Genomic DNA, 19,339 nt, shown 5'->3' with positions numbered 1-19,339 from the left:
TCAAAAGGAGTTGTTTAAGAAAGATTCTGAGAATAGGATGGATGCAGAAGGTGACCAATGAGGAATTATACAGGAAAATACAGCTGAAAGAGAACCTGCTGCAGAAGGTTATAAAACAGAAGCTACAACTATTTTCACATATTTGCAGAATGAACGACGAACGAAAAATCAAGACCCTGGTATTTGGCATAATGGATGGTTCGAATAGGAGAGGCAGACCCCAGAGAGAATGGATAGATGATATTGTAGATTGGTGCAGAGCTAGTCTACAGAAACTAAGCCACGCTGTACTGAATAGAGAAGGATGGAAGGAAATAGTGAGAGAGGCATCAGACACCAATGGGCGCTGAGCTGACGGTTATTGATGATGATGATGATGAAGGTTTGCTAGGTCTTTGATGGTTTAAAGAACATGCAAACAATCCAAAAGGAGTGAGACAGTTTGGGAGTGTTGCTTCATCTGCTACCCTCTTCTTCTCCCTTCACCCACTAGACATAGTACTATGAACATCCACTGAATGCCAAATCAGTGTAAGTAAGTAGCATAAGCCACTATCACAATGGAAATAATAGGCCCCTCATGTGTCTCACACATTACTATAGCCCACGCATCAGACCAGATTCTCCCTCCCAAAGTTCTCCAGGACAAGAAGTGGGGAAGGAGGATGGGCAGATGATCCTCTGGCAGCTCTGGGCTTCCTGCCCCTCTCTTCCGGCAGTAGGGAGCTGGTCTCAAGGAGGGAGACCAGGAGCTAATAGCTGTTCCTCAGTAGGAGAGGGAGGAATGGCTGCTACATTATCACTGATGAGGGAGAAGGAGGAGGAAGTACAGCAGGCCCTGATCTGTGACTCTTTCCCTGCCTGTGAGTTTTCAATACCCTCACCTATGGAAAGTGTACTGACCACACATGCTCCTTCATCTTTTCCCTTCCTCTCAGGAAGAACTGTTTGCTCCTGGGCGACCTCTCTCTGTTCCTAAGATAGATGAATGGGAAAGAAGCCTGGGCCACGAGTGGCAGCAGCAGCAAGGATGCTTTTGTGGCCAGGACACCCTGCACAGGGGCTGCATCCACCTAAATTGCTTGGGATGTAGCTTGTGGAAGCTAAACCTAAAAGACTGGCCCAAATTGTATATGCTGGAGAAGGGAGGGGATCGGTGGGCTGCTTGAATTAACTGTACTAGGGCAGCCTTCTTCCTGCTGGGACCCACAAAAAGCCCAGACAAGGAACTTATTTGTAAGCTTCACAGTTGCTGAGCAACCGTGACAGGGAACCATCCCAAGTTTTAAACACCCCCATCCCAGCTGGAACTGATTTATTTTATACACATCCCTAAAAATAGACTCTGCCCTTAAAAATATGTTTGCTGGTAACAATGAAACACAGGTGCTCCACATGATCACTTTCACAAACTGCCATTATTTGCAGAACACAACGGCAGTTTTGGAGATTGAAAGTTGTGATCAATAACAATAACAACAGCAGCCCTGTTTCTTGGTCCACACAAATGGAGATCGTACTACAAATCTCACCTGGGTGCTGTGAGGTTCAACTGCAATTTGAAATCCTCGAGTGAAATTCTATATACATGTGAAGAATTCTATTCCTATTCTGTTTATGGTGTATGTATATAGAATCATAGAATCCTAGGGCTGGAAGAGACCTCAGGTGGTCATTGACTCCAGCCCCCTGACTAAAGCAGGATCAACCCCAACTAAATCATCCCAGCCATGACTTTGCCAAGCAGGAACTTAAAAATCTGTAGGGATGGAGATTCCACCACCTCTCTAGGTAAGGCATTCCAGTGCTTCACCACCCACCTAGTGAAATAATTTTTTCCTAATATCCAACCTAGACCTCCTGCACTGTAACTTGAGACCATTGCTCCTTGTTCTGAAATCCATCACTACTGAAAACAGCCTCTCTCCATCCCCTTTAGAGCCCCCCTTGAGGAAGTCAAACGCTGCTATAAAATCAATTCTCACTCTTCTCTTCCAAAAATTAAATTAGGCAAAATTCTTCAGCCTCTCGTCAAAGGTCATGTGCTCCAGCACCCTAATCATTTTGGTTGCCTTCCACTGGATCATCTCCAATGCACCCACATCCTTTCTATACTGGGAGGGTCCAGAACTGGCCACAAAACTCCAGATGTGGCCTCACCAGTGCTGAATAAATGGGAATAATAGATCTGCTGGAAATGCGCCTCCAAATACATCCCAGTGTGTCACACATATTTACACCGCAGCCATAACAGATATAATGATCTGGTAAAAACACAGGGAAGCTGTTTTAAACGTGCAGTAGGAACACCTGGATCAAGCTCACAGCTGCTCCTGTCTATTGTGTTAAACCTGCTCACAGATTTTTTTAACTAACAGATCTGCAGTGTGATAGACTTTCGGACTTGTTATAGATGATTAGGTCAGTGCAGGTGCCCTTGGGTCTCAGACTACTCATTAATTATGAACAGTGAATCCTGGCGCTAACAATCTTCTGAAATTAAAAAACATATTTCTGCCATTCACTACTATTGACTTCATGGGACTTTGGATCAGGCCACTAGTGAAACTAGTCTGTTTATAAAGCAAATCACTTGGGTCTTTGCATTTCTGTTTTTCAGAATGCCGTGCTGTATTCTGCATTACTCACTAGTCCCCTTCAACCTGTTCTAAAATAGGGAAAACAAATTTCTGCACATCTAAAAATCATCTGGAAAAGGAATATTCTCATATATTTTACCACCTCATTCGGTCACAAACAAATTTTGAAAGAAAAAAAATCACTCCTTGGAAAAGACATTTTATATTGTTTCACAATTTTTACAAAATATGAACATAGGGACTTAGAGTGGAAACTGGGTCAGACACATAGTATTTTAAGATATATAGAGATCAATAGGTATCACTCTCCCCATTGAGGTAGAAGATCATAAGTTAAGTTTAAACATTGAAGCTACAGTCACACTACAGCGCTCTGTCACCAGAAGTCACCGTAGGAAGAGATTTCCTGACAAACCTTCTGTCGACAGAGTGCAGCCACACACAAAAGCTGATTGGAAGAATGCCGGGGTCTGTCAACAGAGCAGCCGGACAGCCCCGCCACTCTCTCAACGAAACAGGCACCCAGAAGCACAGCAAAGAGGGCTCCCCATTGTTTTGGATGCTGTGTTTGTTGAGAGAAGGCCCTCCCAGAGCATCCACACAGCTTTTTTGTCAACAGAATCTGTCGAGAGCAACATTACACTTCATGGCTGAGAGGAAGAACGCTGATGGTGAAAGTGTTGAGTTCTGTTGACGTAACTGGGGTTTTGTTGGCAAAACTCGCTAGTGGCTTAGTATTTCACAGATGATGCAGTAATAGACCTGCCATCGTTTCGAGTGACGTATTAAATCAAGACATCTTTCAACCAACTCCGTTAAGTTCTCTATGTGTGAAAAAATCATTTCACAGGACTCCTCTGACACAGGCTATGTCTAGATTGCTGAGAACTGTTGGCAAAAAATACACAAATTGTGCAACACCATTCTGTTGGGAGAGGCTTTTCTGACATTTGGCCCATCCACACGGAACAAGATGTATGGGAATGTTGGCAGAACTCTCCCAACTCGGCAGATCCTTGAAGAGAGATCTGAGAGATCTACAGTCTGGATGCGTGTTCTGTCAACAAAACTGCAGTCTAGACATCACCAAAGTGAGGAAGAGAAGAATTCAGGCATTCTGGCTAACTTTCCCTTCCTAAATAAAATAGGTTTTGTGTGTCATCCCAAATTCCTCAATTCAGTCCCAACTGCGGTTGAGTTAAATGAGTTTTGTATGAATAAAGAATACAAGATTGAGCCTACTATTTCAAGGTGGTGCATAGAGAATTCAACTGATGCTAATTTTCACCCTTTATACGCATGCTTACGTATATTTATTCTGGAAATTAAAAATAAAAATTTGAGGAGAAAGGAGGAAAGAAGAAATGTAAATTTCACTGCAAAATCTGTAAACAGTTCCACAGTTATTGCTGAGATGAGAATCTACAGAACCTTTTTCACTTCTGTCATAACGTTGATCAACAATGAGAACTAATTAACTTTGAGCATCTGCTACATGATTTCTTTTGCAACCACGCAAATTATAATTTAGTTTTTGTTAGCATAAGTTCTTAATATCCTGTACAATCATTTTGATAAAGAAAACATGTCTTCTGTTCTCTATAAATGCCCGTGAAGTTTTGTTAGTCCCTGCAATCTAGACTATTTGCAAAACCTTGCGATATTAAGATACTTACCATATGAGCATTAAGCTGTTCTCTGGCAGTTTCTGGTAAACCTCCAACAGGTTTTGATGCCAACAGCAGACGTTCAGTGTCTGTCAGCCATTGCTGCATATCTTCAACTTCACCATGGAAACCTTGGGCCTAAATTACACCATATCACTTGAGAGCATATTTAAGTGTTTTGAATTGCAATAGCTGCTCAAACGCAGAAGAAGCTTGGCAACATAGTCAGAGATTTACAATAATAAAAACAATTCCTCAAGAAAAATCTTTTAAGTTGTACTTAAAGTTGCTTCATACCATCCAAAAGATGGCATATTACTGAATGTATCCTAGGTTATAAGAAAAGACTACATAAACAATTCTGAGACCAATCCTAATATCCAAATCACATACACAGAATGAAATCTACTCCTGTGCAGGCAGTCTGCCAAGTCTTAAAAATGCAGGCCAAAATTCAGAGCTCTGGGTCAACATGATAAGAGGATAGTGCCCAACTATGGAAAACACATCTGGGTCCAAAATTTCCCCAAACTTGGGTACTTTTGCATCCCTTTACGTTTTCGTTTCTTGCTCACCTGGACCAAGGCACTATCCAGCTGCTGTTTCCTTTTTTCTGTTTTTTTTAACACATTTTGCCAGCGCTGATTTAAAAGTTCCAGCTTGCTCTGTAGGTTGCTTGCCTCTTCAACAGCACTTGATTCAATCAGGTCATTTCCTGCTTTCTTAACTGTTTCTACAGTGGACTGATGAGCTAACACATCATTTTGTAGCACCTAAAGGAAAAACACAACACAGAGACCTGTTCATTTTTATAAGTAATTGAATTAAGATCTCCACAATCACAGAATCATTTCAGCTATGATTTAGAGATAAGATGCATAATCAACACTAGCTGAGAACCTAATTAAGACAATATACATTAATCTCACTTTGATGCAGTACCAAAGCCTTTGAGCTGAGCAACACATTTCAGTTTAATACCCAAATAAAATATTATTTTCCTCCAAATAACAATGCAAAGTTAGGACATGTTTTTGGTACTGCTTCTGATATGTAGCCACCATTCAGGACAGCCAGTACTCAGATTGCTGCGGCACTGAGTTTGCCAAGCTGCCTTTTTTCTGTCTCTCAGTGTCATCTTTCATATTCTACCAAATTAGCCTGGCAGTTAAAAAGGTCCTGAGAGTTGGGGAATGGTCATACAACTTCCTATTAACTACTCCAGGCTAGTAAATAGAATATGGAACAGCCTCCCTTTTGAAATCATGTATGCCCCTAGCAGTGCACTCTGGGAAGGTGTGCTATTTTCAGAAGGCAAAAAAAATTAAATCAAGGGAAATTATTAAAAAAAAAAGAAATAAAATTAGAAAGTCAGTATGGGGAGAATGTGTAAAAAAGTAGAGAATGGGCCCAATCTTCAAAATGCAAGTTTGAGATTTCTCAGATCCAGAGGTCCTAGACAGTGCCAAAAGTTTTAAAATACAGACAAAACAAAAGTTGAAAAAATGTTAAATAAAATACATGGAGGGGCAGTTACACAAACTCAATGGAAAGAAGAATCATTTAGCCAAGAGTGGTCTTTGTCTATGGGGAGGGTTTCATGCTATCACTCTTATTCCTGTTTAAATACTAGGGAAACCAATCCCCTAAAAGGAAAAATGACAGGTTATTTACAGAAGCTGATGCCTCTTAAACCTTCCTTCCTGATACAATTCCCTCAGGACAAAGGCTATTCTTTCCCAAGTTCTCTAAGAGATGGATGTTTTTCCATGCTAGAACAGGAAGCAGCCCTCTGAGAACTCCCGTTTAAGAACAGGAAGACTGTTGTGTACTGTTTGCTGAACTCCTTCAGCAGTCAAGGTATATTGAATAATCAGCAACTTCTCCCTGCTGTTAAGGTGATAAAACACCTCTCTTCACTGAGAAGACAAAAAACATAGGGAGCAGACACTTCCATTCTGAAGCTGCTTGTGAATATGAAAGAAATGTCTCAGTTCTCTCTGTACAGTCAGTTTTGATGCATTCTGTCTGGCCTTGAAGAGGACTTCAAACTAAAATATCATGTATTTTTCAAAGTTATTTACAAGGCACAATTTAAAGTGTATGATTGTGATATTCTGTAGGAAGGACAGGTGACAGCTAACAATCAGAGCTTGATAGGAAATCTTCATCACCTATGGGAGCATGCCTTCAAAAACAGGATTTTGCCACACAAAAGAGCTGAGAATTCTTCCTCCAGAAAGATACATTTGAAAGTAAAGGATCTTTCATATTTGCCAAGTGCAATGGACTCCTGACCGGGGTCTAGAAGTGACCCAACATTAATGAATATTGTTAAGTAGAGACATGGTGGCAAGACATAGATTACCACTATAGGTGATGGGCACACGAGAGCAGCAGTGAACATGACAGCCTGAACCAAAAAAGGTACAATTTTGTATGCTCTAAAAATGTCCTTTTTCTCAGCTGAAGCTGGGGCACAGCTGAGTGTGTGTCCAAGTATACTTTATGAGGCCTGGCCTGAACGAGGGTCAGTGTGGAATCGTACAGCCACCAGGGAAGCGTCAGGTTCAACCCTTCCTGAGCTGGTTGGCTCAAGTGAAGGGGGAGCTGGAGGAAGTGCCAGGCTCGGTGCTTGAACACATGCCATTTATACTGCGGGTGAATGGAGGCTGGAGGAAAGACCGTAATATTATCCATGCAGCAGCTTCTAGATCTGCACTCTTAGTCTTAATTTGTGTCCTGAAAACTTCTAAGACAATTATTTAACAAGCACAAGAAACATAGTTTAAAAGAAAAACATAAAAAATATCTCAGTGAACGTAGTATAGTTACACACATGATGTTTAGCAAGTTCAATTTCAATAGCCTTGGGGTCCCCACCCACAGGTTTCTGTTCATTCAGGAGGTCTTCTGTGTGCGTCAGCCATGTCAGTAATTCATCCAGGGCATGTTGGAACTGCCCCAAAGCTAACAAGGCACCTTCCAGCTTGTGCTATAGTAAAAATAAAATTAAAAACATCAATAAAAATGTTTTATGAAGCTAACAATCCAATTGGCTTAAACTGCATAGAATGCCACTCAACTCCAGCTTCACCAAATGAGGAGCCTGAGTTCAACAGTCAGAGAGAGTGCTAATCAGAGAGCAGCAAAATTATCCTTGGTCAAGCAACTGCTCTACAATTAAAGCTGAGTTTGCAGTTCCACTGTGCAGCCTCAAATTCTAGCTCTAAACTCTTGGCCATTCCACATCCTATTATAAAACAAGGTCCCAAATGAGGGCTCTCTCAGCACAGAAATAATTGTATTTTTCATTATTTAGCTTTTGATTTTAACTTAAATGCTATTTGCTCCAAGATCTTTTAAAATGAGCTTTGGGCTTGTCAATGAAATGGTTCAATTTAGAAATGAATAACTATACTAAGCATTGCATTTTTAAATTTGCCTGTCTCATTCTGATAATATGGTGTTTTACAAAGAACACTGAAGTGACCTGTTCGTAAGTTTGTAAAAGAGGTGCTACATGTATGATTTTTGTATCTGTTCTTCTGTGTGTATTTATAACTGTTTGACAATAAAATAGCGCAGAAAACCAAAATGAAACACACACACACACACACACACACACACAGAGGATTTGATCTGACACTTGTCAGAGGAAGTGATATGCTGCCAAGTGTTTGAAAATTTTGAAGTAAAACTCAGTGAAGTGTCAAACTCATGTAATTGTCTGTAATTCTGTAAACACAAACAAAAAAATTAAGAAAAAAAAATACTGGAAGCTCTGCACCATAGCTGATAGTCGCCATCCCAACTTCATTTACCTGTCTGTTAATAATTTTCTCCTCTAGATTGACCCACATCAGTTTGAGCTCTGAGAGAGGTTCTTGAACCGTGTGCTTTTCACTTTCTTCTGTAACCTTCCTGAACAACAGTTCTGCTTGATGATTTAGCCTTTCCATTTCTATCTGCTGCTGATAAGCTTCCATCTTAAATTGCTGCCATAAATACAAACAAAGTCATTTGTCTCACAGGTATCATACCGTACATAGTAAAATATTGTGAGATACTTGTAATGTATCTCCTAATTTAATATTTATATACATTATGCATTTAACCAAAAAGATTGCAACTAACTGAAAAGAAAAAAAAACAAAGAAAAAGTTAAAGTGACCCAAATATCCTCCTTCTCTTTTGTAATCACGTACCTAGGAAGATATAGAATGTAAACGTGTTTATAATCATAGAATCTGGTCTATGGCAAAGGCAATAGTAATTTCTGGCTCCAAGGGCTGAGATAACGTACTACTCTGAACTTATGCAGGATCTTTCACTGAAAAATCTGAAAGCAGTTTTAGCAGTCAGTGATCCTACTCTACAGAAAATCAAACTGAGGCAACAAGCTGATTTCTTCACCATCTTTATAAGATATGTGGTTATGAGTCATACAAAAAGCCACCGCATGAAAAAAGAAGAAAGACATTAATCCCTGTGGCTAAGGCCATACAATGAATCGGTAACTGTTAGGAGCAAAACCAAGGACTCTTGACTCCCAACTCCTACGCTAACCAGTACACATCCCTGCTTCCTATTTAAAACATGTGTAACAGCATGCTGGTGTCATGACCATAATGAGTCATATTTCCATACAGTGGGATTCACAGTTGGCTTGGAACTCTGTTTCATGGCTCAGTGGGGTCTAGTGGAAATGATGTGATCTCAATTTGTTTATTTAGACATGACCCATGATGTCAGGAGTCAGAGGCTTTGGAGGAAGTTGCCCTCCCAAATTCCCTGATGGAGGTCAAGAGCCCCAAGGTGGCTGGTACTGGGGGAAGTGAGAAAAATAAAAGGTGAAAGGAAAGTAATCTTCAAATAACTTTTTAAAGGAAACCAATGTTATAACAAGTATTTTCGAGTTCTTATGTACACAGACTAAAATCTGACACCCCCCCCCGACAGAAGCCAGTGGCAAAGGTTTTCATCCAGACACAATAAGCTACTTACTGTAAAAGCATAATATTTCCAAGTTGTTATATAATTTGATGTGGCTACTGAAATAAGTAGAATAATGACACGAGAAAAATAAACAATTTAGTTCATACCTTCAGTTCTTCAGTTTGCTGCTTCACTGTTTCCAGATCTGTTCCAACGGGTGACATTGAAGCCAATTTACTGCCAGCAATATCTACCCAGTCAAATATTGCCTGAAAACCACAACATTAAACTGTAGTATAATGTAAGAGAAACAGTATGCTAAATCCTATCACAAGAAACAGTTTGAAAGCTGTGTAGAGTACAATTCTAATGTTTTCCTGAGTTTATCTGCTGCTGCAGGAAACTACTTCATTACTCTCTCTTCACAAAAAAATAAGGTGGAAAAAATAAAATTATTAAATAGTTTCTTGACAATCCGTGGCAGCAAAAACTGATTACACTGATATCCTGCAATACCCGAATATACGAAAAACCAAACCAAACTAAACACTGACTTCAGTGCCAGGCATACATGCACGTAAGAGGTGCAGGACTGGGCTTCTATTAACAGTAAGTTTCTATCATAGTTACTCACATTAGCAAGTACTTTACTTTGAGAAATTTCTTTTATTTCAGTGGGACCCCTATTACAGGAAATGCTCAGTACAGAACTGTTATTCCCATAGTGTTCTCACCCTTTGCTGAGATTGATCTTCATAGTAGATGTCACTGAATGAAATCCACACCCATGAACAAAAATTCCCATTGAAGTCAAGTGAATTTTAATTATACAAGAGTGTGAACTGACCAAAGCAACTGACCAAGATCAACAGGGAGGTGCAAAAGTAATTTCAAATTACATTTATGCCTCCCTCCAATACTGAGGCTGTCAAACCAATCTGTCTGCTCCTGGCACAATGTGGAACAGTCTCAAGGGTGCTCTGTTTTATGCCATCAGTCCCTGCAGGCTTTAACAGGAGCTGGGGCATACGGTGGGAAAAGAATGCCCCAGCTCTGAACTGATATTACAGCCCCCAATTCAATTTGCCAAGGAAGAGGATGGCTCTTCATCATAGGACATTATCCCAATGCAAAATCTTGTAATTCCTGTATAAATAAAAGGTCTGTAGTACAAGGGGAGTTCCGTAAATTTCTCTACTTTCCCAGGAAAATTGCAGCACTTGATTTGAACTATTTAATTTGCTTTTTTTCCCTTTTAACTCATGTAAACATTGTCACACAGTATCAATTTACATTAACTAAGTAATGAACTTATCACAATGGAATGCTGCCACTCAGCAGGGTTAACATGTAAAATATGTGCTAACAAATAAAATCAGCACTCAGTCTAGTGATAAATGATGAAACTTTTAACTCAAAATCTAAACACAATGGCTACAGTTACACTAGAGCCATCTGTCAGCAGACGTTTCTGTTGGAAGAGATTATCTGACAAAACATCCGTCAACAGAGCATGTCCACGCATGAAAACGAAACCCCTTTGTCAACAGAAAGTGGCCAGATGTCCCCGCCACTTTCTTGACAGAATGGGGACTGGAAGCCACTCAAAGAAGGTTGCATAGATGGCAAGACCTTCCGAAGCCCTGGCCAGGTATGCCCTTAAAGCCCAACAGCCCCCTCCCCTCCGTCCCCCAGCCAGTGCTTGCCTATACTGAGCCTTGTGGACACCTGCGAGGCTGGGTGCAGGGATGCTGCAGGGCTTGCATGTCCCCATTGAGGGACCAAACAGCTCAGAGGAGGTAAGGACCACAAGCAGTCCCCCCTGGCTGGCCCCTCACCACCAAGCGGATGCTCCAGCCACTGCTCACCATAGGGCTGGCCCTCTTCCCTCACATCTGGAGGGACCTGCTGGACCCCGAGTATGAAGGGAACACCGCTGACACCCCAGCCCTCCACCTGCCCTTGCCCCCCTGGGTGCTAAGCCAGGTGTGGAGATACAACACCAGTGTGGACTGAGGGGGCCAGCTAGAAATGGGGAGTGGGGCGATCAACAGCGGGTAGAGAACTTCAGAATGAGAAAGGAGACCTTCCAGGAGCTCTGCACCTAGCTTGCCCCTGCACTACACTGACAGGACAACCACATGTGGCCAGCCAAACCCCTTGAGCAGTGGGTGGCCACCACACTTTTTAAGCTCATCACCCCAGACTGTTACAGTTCAATGGGGAACCAATTCAGGATGTGGAAGTTACCTGCATGAGTATGACCCCAACAGTGAAGACATTGTCAGGCTGAGGTCTGGACAGTGGGTTAGGTAGGGTAAAGGATGGGGTCCCAGCCAAGGCCAACGCCTGGGAGGCGGGGGCGGAGGAGCAAGGGGGTTAAGGAAGTCTGGGAAACCCCATCCCTGGGGGGCCATGCCATCCCACCCTCACAGAGACCTGTTCCTGGAGAGGTGTGGTACCTGCATGGACGACGGAGGGGGGCCTTCAGACAGTTCGAGGGAGGGAGGATGGGAGGGGGCAGGGGCGCCCTCTGGGGCCCAGGGGCTGCCTCCCACAGTCCCTCACGTGTGTTCAGTTTCCTTCTCTTCTAGGTGGTGACTGCTATTAACAGGATCCTGCTCAGGACACTTGTCTGACTCACCAACCTGGATGCAGTTGTGGCTGGCTTCAACATCCCGGGATTCCCAAATTGTTTCAGCATGATAAATGGGACCCATATACCGATCTGTGCCCCCAGAACACAGTGCTGCATAGTACATCAATTGCAAGGGGTACCACTCTGTTGTCCTGCAGGCCCCTGGTGGACCACCACGGTCGCTTCACTCATGTCTATATTGGCGGTCAGGCCAGGCACATGACACCCGGGTCTTTCAGAACTACAGCTTTTGCTGAAGGATGGAGGTGCGCACATACATCCCCCAGTGTGACATGGCTATTGGGGACATCTACTTGCCCTTGTGCACTGTGGGGAATGCAGTGTACCCCTCATGTCGTGCTTAATGCATCCATACGCCAGCCACCTAGACCAGAGCAAGGAACTCTTCAATGCCCACCTCAACTGGGTGCACTACCAGGTCGAATGCGCCTTTGGGAGTGTGAAGGCGAGGTTCCGCTGCCTCATCCCCAGCCTGGACAAGAGGGAGACCCGTATCTCCAACGTAGTGGCTGCGTGCTGTGCCCTTCATAATCTTGTGGAGGAGCTGGGGAAGTTTTCCTCCCAGGGTAGAGGGCCAACAACCATCACGGGTTCGAGCAGCTGGGCATGGCACTGGCCCACCAAGTGGACATGGACAAGGTCCGTATAAGGGAAGGCTTATGGGCAAGCTTCACCCACAGCCCCCAGTAACCCTCCCCAGGTTACCCCCAGTGTGTTCCTTGGTCCCCATCACCAACCTGTTCCCATCTTGATTCTTTCCTTCCCCCACTGAACGCTCCATGACTACTCCGCAATAATGATGGACATGGGGGTGATGAAAGAATAAAACCTTTAACTTTGAAAACAGACAAACCTGTATAACGTCAACATTGGTAAAAAGAACTATTTACACTGTACTCTTCGGTAACTATGAACATAGGGGGTGTAGAGATGAGGGGGTGGAACTGCACTGGGACAGGGGTTAGGGGATCTTAGTCCAGGGAGCGGGTGGAGGACTGTGACCCTGTGGGGGAGCAGTGGGATCCCCTACCGACACACGCAACAAAAGCGTTAAGCCTTGTGGCAGAGAGGCAGTATGCTGTCGGCAAAAGTGCAGAGTTTTGTCGACTGACTGTTGACAAAACGCATTTTGTGCGTGGACGCTCCATGAGTTCGGTCAACAAAACTCGCTACTGTATCCATAGCCAATATGAACAGGTAAGTATGCGAGGAATGTAAACCAGCATATTTATGATATTATGCAGCAAATCTATGAAAACCCTTTGGTTTATTGAAGGAAAGTCTCACCATACAGATGAAATTGATTGACAGCTACCCAGTAATATGCTGGTTTTTTCTAAGACATGAAATTAGAAAACTTTTCTTACCCAAAATTTTGTTACATACATCAAAACCATCTTACCTGCAGTCCATCTTGGTACTGAACAGCAGCCTGCATGGCTTCGTCAAGTTTGTCTACACGCTCTTTCCATGCTTTGTTTAGAGTGTCCCAGGCAGAATTGAGCTGCAATTAAATAGTAAAATAGTGAGAGTTTAGATACTTATTCTAATTAAAGTTAATAGGTTTTGTTACTGAACTGTATAATTCTAACGTAGATATTGCCGAGTTTATATGCTGTTGCAGGAAATAACTTCATTACCCTACTTATAAGAACACAATCGGGAAAAATTGAAATTATTAAATAGTTTCTTGACAATCCATGACAGCAGATATTGATTACACTGACATTCACCTGCCCCAAAAACTTTCAACATGACACTACTTTATAATATTTTCCATGGACCATCTCTTCTACAGTACACAGATACTGTAACAGATTAGTATTAAGCATTTACGTTACTCATACCTCATCTATGCTCTTATTGACAATAGGCTTATCAGGTTCTCCACAAGCAGCTATAAGTTCAGACCCTAAATTCACCACCGTATCCAGTTCTTCCTGCAGTCCATCAACTTCTTCTTTGATAGTCTAAAAGGAGATTTCAATGTTGCTGCATTTTAAAACTCAAGAACAAAGACACAGTTGATTTTAATGAGTAAAAATATAGGTTCTGTCCTAGCCTGACTAAACCCCATGCTCCACATTCATTTTGACTGGTTTGGTTAAAATGGTGCTGCTGCTGTGGGAAAAGGCTGCGCAGGACAGATAAAAAGGCTTCACAGGCCAGATTCTGGTGTGATCTAGATACATACATGTTGAAAATCTCTATGCACATAAAACAAAAGAGTTGATATACTAATTATTTTCCATGAAGTCTTGAAATAATTACCCCTATTAGTTTCTCAATGCTGTGTTTCATGGGAATTTTGTAAAAATATTACAATACCTCTCTTTACAGTGAAAAAAAAATCTCTAAAAGCTTTAAAAACCAAACAAACTTTCTACTGACCTCTACAGCTTCTTGTTGTTGTTTGACTACAGAGGGGTCAACTCCAGGTCCCTCCAGTTCCCGGATGAAATCCTGAGTATCTTTAATAGTGACTACAAGAGCCATGTGATCACACCAGAACTTTTCAGCCAGATCCATCACATCCAGTAATTTGGCCTCTCTTTCCTCAGTCAACGCCTGGATGTCTTCCCAGATGAAGACCATTTGTTTAAGTTTATCTTGAACAGCTAAACAGGCAATTGGACTGTATTACATGGGCAACCAATGTTTATGTTTACTTGTATTCTAATACATCATGCATCTATATGTCACATGTATATTCAGTGAAACTGATTATCTTTTTAAAATTTAGATCATAAAATACTTAACAACGCACAGCACTTTAAAAAAAAACACTGAAGGCCTGAGTTATGACAATAGTTCATATAGCAGGAAGACGGATGCTTTTAAAAAATCCTTAGGCCCTTCTCCATGAGAACATTCAAAATGACCACAGCTTAGTCTATTTCAATTAGAAAGAAATTTTCTCTCAGATAAATTATTACCTTTAGCAGATATATCCTTATCAGCTCCTTCTGAGCGAGCTATCATTTCCTCCCCCCGCTTTTTGAGCGTCTCATACACTGGCTGAAGTTTTTCTAGATCTACTGACACATTCTTATTTTCACTGATTTGCTCTTTAATCTTCTCAACCTCAGCTGAGATAGAAGGTGGCTGCCTCAGACGTTCAACTATGCGTTCCAGACTCTCCAGGGTTGGATCTATCTTGTCATGAAACTGGGAGCATAAAAGAGAGATGAACAAGGAGGAAAGGAAATTGGAAGAAAGACAAAACAATAAGAAAACCTATAGCTGAAGATTTCTTTGAAAAGAAAGGTACTAATAAAACTAACATATTAATCATAACTAGCTGCATGGTGTGCTTTAATACCATGGAGCTCTTTGTCTCTTTCTAATGGATAGGCTACATAGAGAGCTCTGTGAGAGACAGCTACTGTCGCTGAACAAATGGATCAGGTCCTTTGGTCAAGCCATAGTGATTCATACTTCTAAGTCCCCCAGTTCTGGTTTAGGTCCCTGAAGCGCACTCACAAACGGGTATTGTTTCAACTGTGAACAACAGTTGGTGACTACAGTCCTGTTTAATTAATAAACTACTTTGTTTCAAATTTTAGAGAACCATAGGTTTTCCACTTTCTTCTTTTAAGAAGTATATGAAGTCACTGTATTCAATACAAAGCTTTGTGTTATTTTAAGGATAAATATTATTATACTTCATAACAGAAACAATCTTGTGCGTGAAAACACTGACAAAGGTTTGGTGTGTGAGATAATTACTATGAACTGTGTGGTGGTGGTGAGTGCAGATACCTATTATAAATAGTATCTAACACCCGTGAAAACTGTGGGAGAATCTGAAAGAGCAGGGTCATCTGAACTTAAACAGAGATCAATTCTTTTATACTGAAAAGAGCTCAGAACCAAAGAAAAGTACAATTTCCCCTTTCTTTGGCAAGATCATGATGCATCTGACATCCCAACAGTATGTGTGAATAATGTTAATAAACTCTGTACTTGTCAGAATGTGTGAACATCCTTCTTGCTTGTGAACTATATACTAAGGGTAAGAACTAGCTGTTACAGACTGAATCTCTCTAATCTGGCAACATCCATAAGTCGGCATGATTTTAGTTAGTTAGACAACCATTTATCATGGGTGTTGCCAAATTTCACATGGTCTCAGAAAGCGTGCTTACAGCCACCACTCCTGGCTCTCAGTGTTCTGTGTTGTTATTGCAATCTAATTTACCCTGATATGTCTTCAAGAGCCCAGTAAGCAGTGGAAGTGTTGGTAATGTGCTAGAAAATACTGACGTCCCATAGTCCAGCAAATTCTCTCGTTTAGCACCGATCAGGTCCCGAGGGTGCAGACTAGAGAGGTTCAACTGTGTACTATATTTTAACTTTGCTCTTATTTGCTCTTCTCTGCTCTAATTTGCATACAAGTACATTTCATATAAAAAAATTAATTGCTGATGAACTCACCAGGCCTGATTTTGCTCTTAACTTTAATAGAGAACAGAAGGCAGCCAATTGTATATGCCCTTTCTCTCTATAAAATAATATAGCTTCTGGCATTATACAGTGTCTTTCATGCATAAGATAACCTAATGTAATGTACGCACTGCTGAAATACTGGTACTTCCATGACTGTGTAAGTAGATACTCTCATCTCCACCATATTACATGTTTATGCTAATACACTTTGGAATATCTTAATAAAAAAGGATTATATCAGAACGAATTCTACTGTCTTCTTTGTCAGGTGTATATACAGTTTTGTAAACAAATTTAATCTCAACACATTTTTAAGATATGCAAGCAACTTTTCAACATACTGATGTTCTAGATGTTATGAAGGACCATCCATCCATGACAGTTTTCTGTAGATAGAGAGACTTTTTTGTGTTTATATATCTGGCACTCAAATTTGGGATTGGAACAGAAAGCAAGTAGCCTGGTTTTGAAGGAAGGTCCAATAGACTTTAATGGCAGCATAAATAGTTGTATTTTGGCAGCATATGAAATTTGGTTGTTTTAGAATGCTTGAAAGTACGACAGGCCAACATATGAACTATGAAAATAGTATATTATGGGTAGACCTACACTTAGAGGAAGATCGACCCTCTGGCGGTCAATCTTCTGGGGTGCGTCTACACTAGCCAGTTACTTCGAAGTAGCTGGCACAGTGTTGAAATAGTATGCTTCACATCTACATGCACCATGTGCTATTTCGACATTGAAATCGACGTTAGGCAGCGAGACATCGAAATCGCTATTCCTATCCAAAGATGGGAATAGCCCCCTATTTTGACGTTCAACATCAAAGTAGGGCGTGTGTAGACGATCCGCGTCCCGCTACGTCGAAATAATGGGGTCCTCCATGGCAGCCATCAGCTGAGGGGTGAGAGACGCTCTGTCCAGCCCCTGTGGGGCTCTATGGTCACCGCGTGCAGCAGCCCTTAGCCCAGGGCTTCTGGCTGCTGCTGCAGCTGGGGGTCCATGCTGCATGTACGGGGTCTGCAACTGGTTGTCAGCTCTGTGGATCTCATGCCGTGCAGGCCGAATGTGTCTGGGAGGGGCCCTTTAAAGGAGTGGCCTGGGGCTTTGCTGGCCCCTTATTTCGCAGGGGAGCGCTTGTGTGTGTGGACGCTCCGCATTTCCTTCCGGGGCGGCTCCTTTCGATGTTCTCCGTCGCTACTTCGACATTGAATGTCGATGGCACCAGCCCTGGAGGACGTGTAGATGATACACGTCAAAGTAGCCTATTTCGACGTTCTTATGTCAAAACAGGCTACTTTGACGTAGTGTGCTAGTGTAGACATAGCCCTGGTGTTCAATTTAGTGTGCCAAGTGAGGACAACCTAAATTGGACTGTCATGATGGGGCCATCCACCACAGTGTTGCTGGCAGTTGGGAGGAGTAAAGAAATGATGGGAGAGCTTCTCCTGTCAACCTACCACTGTATAGATGGCGGCGAAAATCGATGTTAGATATATCAACTCCAGCTATGTGATTCTCGTTGCCAGATATGTATATGCAAAATTTGATTTTACCTCCTAGTGGAGATATGGCCTAAGATACCACCTGGTGACAGAGACTGCTTGCAGGCTCTCCCCTGCACTGTCAGATAGATGCATGTGAACATAGCGAGATGATTTAAGACAAAAAGCTATATAAAGAAATATCCTAAGGAGCATTTTAAAGTCTGTCATTCAGAGAAGCATTTGGGAAAACAGTCTAGATCTGGAGAGAGTATTAGCAGGATTACTCATTCACCAGTACATGGGAAACAGGGAGGAGCTGTTGTCAGTAGAGCTGTAAGAAATGTAGTGCTTTTATTCTGGCTTTGGACCATATGGTTTTTGCACGCATACAGAGAAAGCTTTGGTTTGAACCTGAGTGCCGTAAAAATCCTAAAGTGAAACTGTAAAAAAGACTGAATTTCAGCAAGTTCAAAGAGAAACTCTGCAAATAATCAAATGTCTCAAGGATTTGATGCAAAATGATACAACAAGTCTGTTTCACTCCCAAAGTTCCTGAACTTTCAAGGAACCTGATCTGAGTTTTAAGTTCATAATGAAACATGAAATCTGGTAAAATCTGGGGGTTCCTGTTATGATGACTGCAGATAGCTCTTATGATAAAACACTGGCTGGTTCTAATGCTTGTGATTACTTAATTCTCCAATGGCTGGTCTACAAAGATGTATACACTCCTCCGACTAAAGTTTAATAGAGATTTTCCTTCATCTTCAGTGGCAGAGGTATGCGGCTGCAGCTGAATGTGCTGAGTTTCAGCTACACGTGTGACTGAGCAAAATAACTCTGGGCTTGTCTACATTACTACCTTTTGAGGAGTAAGGGGACTTAGAAGTTGCCCCGGCACTTGGAAGTACCAGCGGGTGGGCCACAGCTAGACGTGTGCCAGTACTTGGAAGTTAAAACTTTGAAGTTGCCGCAGGTGGAGATGGGGTGGGGAAAATTTGCTTTATGAAGTGCTGCATACGCACAGCAGCACTTCATTAGTAAACTCCCAACATCCTAATTACCGTTCTTCCTTAGAAGGAAGCTGGTAGTGTAGACAAGCCCTCTGTGTTGCTAAATAGAGGGCAGCCCAGATTACTAAAGTGCATGAATGGATGTGAAGGTAACATCCCACATTTACCACTTCAATGTCCCTTACATAATGACTTCAAACTAATTCACCATGGCCTTGTCTACACTAGCCAAAAACTTCGAAATTGCCACGCAAATGACCATTTCGAAGTTTACTAATGAAGCACTGAAATACATATTCAGTGCCTCATTAGCATGCGGGTGGCCGCAGCACTTCGAAATTGGCACCTTTCGTCCAGATGGGGATCCTTTTCGAAAGGACCCGGCTACTTCGAAGTCCCCTTATTCCCATCTGCTCACAGGAATAAGGGGACTTCGAAGTAGCTGGGGTCCTTTCAAAAAGTAGCCCCATCTGGATGAGCCTCTCGGCAGCAAGCCATGTCAATTTCGAAGTGCCGCAGCCGC

At 42.1% G+C, this 19,339-nt stretch overlaps 1 protein-coding gene across 15 annotated transcripts in view; it reads right to left on the bottom strand.

The window, feature by feature from the left end:
• Positions 1-19,339, bottom strand: part of DST (dystonin) — a 483,110-nt gene that overhangs the window by 46,023 nt on the left and 417,748 nt on the right. For all 15 annotated transcript variants that reach the window (XM_074991114.1, XM_074991115.1, XM_074991118.1 and 12 more), the window contains 9 exons: positions 14,801-15,032; positions 14,256-14,482; positions 13,712-13,834; positions 13,267-13,368; positions 9,373-9,474; positions 8,092-8,265; positions 7,107-7,262; positions 4,843-5,040; positions 4,277-4,405 (listed from right to left, as the gene is read on the bottom strand). In XM_074991114.1, the coding sequence (XP_074847215.1) occupies positions 4,277-4,405; positions 4,843-5,040; positions 7,107-7,262; positions 8,092-8,265; positions 9,373-9,474; positions 13,267-13,368; positions 13,712-13,834; positions 14,256-14,482; positions 14,801-15,032 (1,443 nt within the window). The remainder of the gene's footprint in view (positions 1-4,276; positions 4,406-4,842; positions 5,041-7,106; positions 7,263-8,091; positions 8,266-9,372; positions 9,475-13,266; positions 13,369-13,711; positions 13,835-14,255; positions 14,483-14,800; positions 15,033-19,339) is intronic.

The sequence above is a fragment of the Carettochelys insculpta genome, chromosome 3, assembly GCF_033958435.1.
Source record: "Carettochelys insculpta isolate YL-2023 chromosome 3, ASM3395843v1, whole genome shotgun sequence".
Classification (NCBI taxonomy): domain Eukaryota; kingdom Metazoa; phylum Chordata; order Testudines; family Carettochelyidae; genus Carettochelys; species Carettochelys insculpta.
Note: the sequence above shows the minus strand (reverse complement) of the source record. Positions and strands in the feature narration are given on the sequence as shown.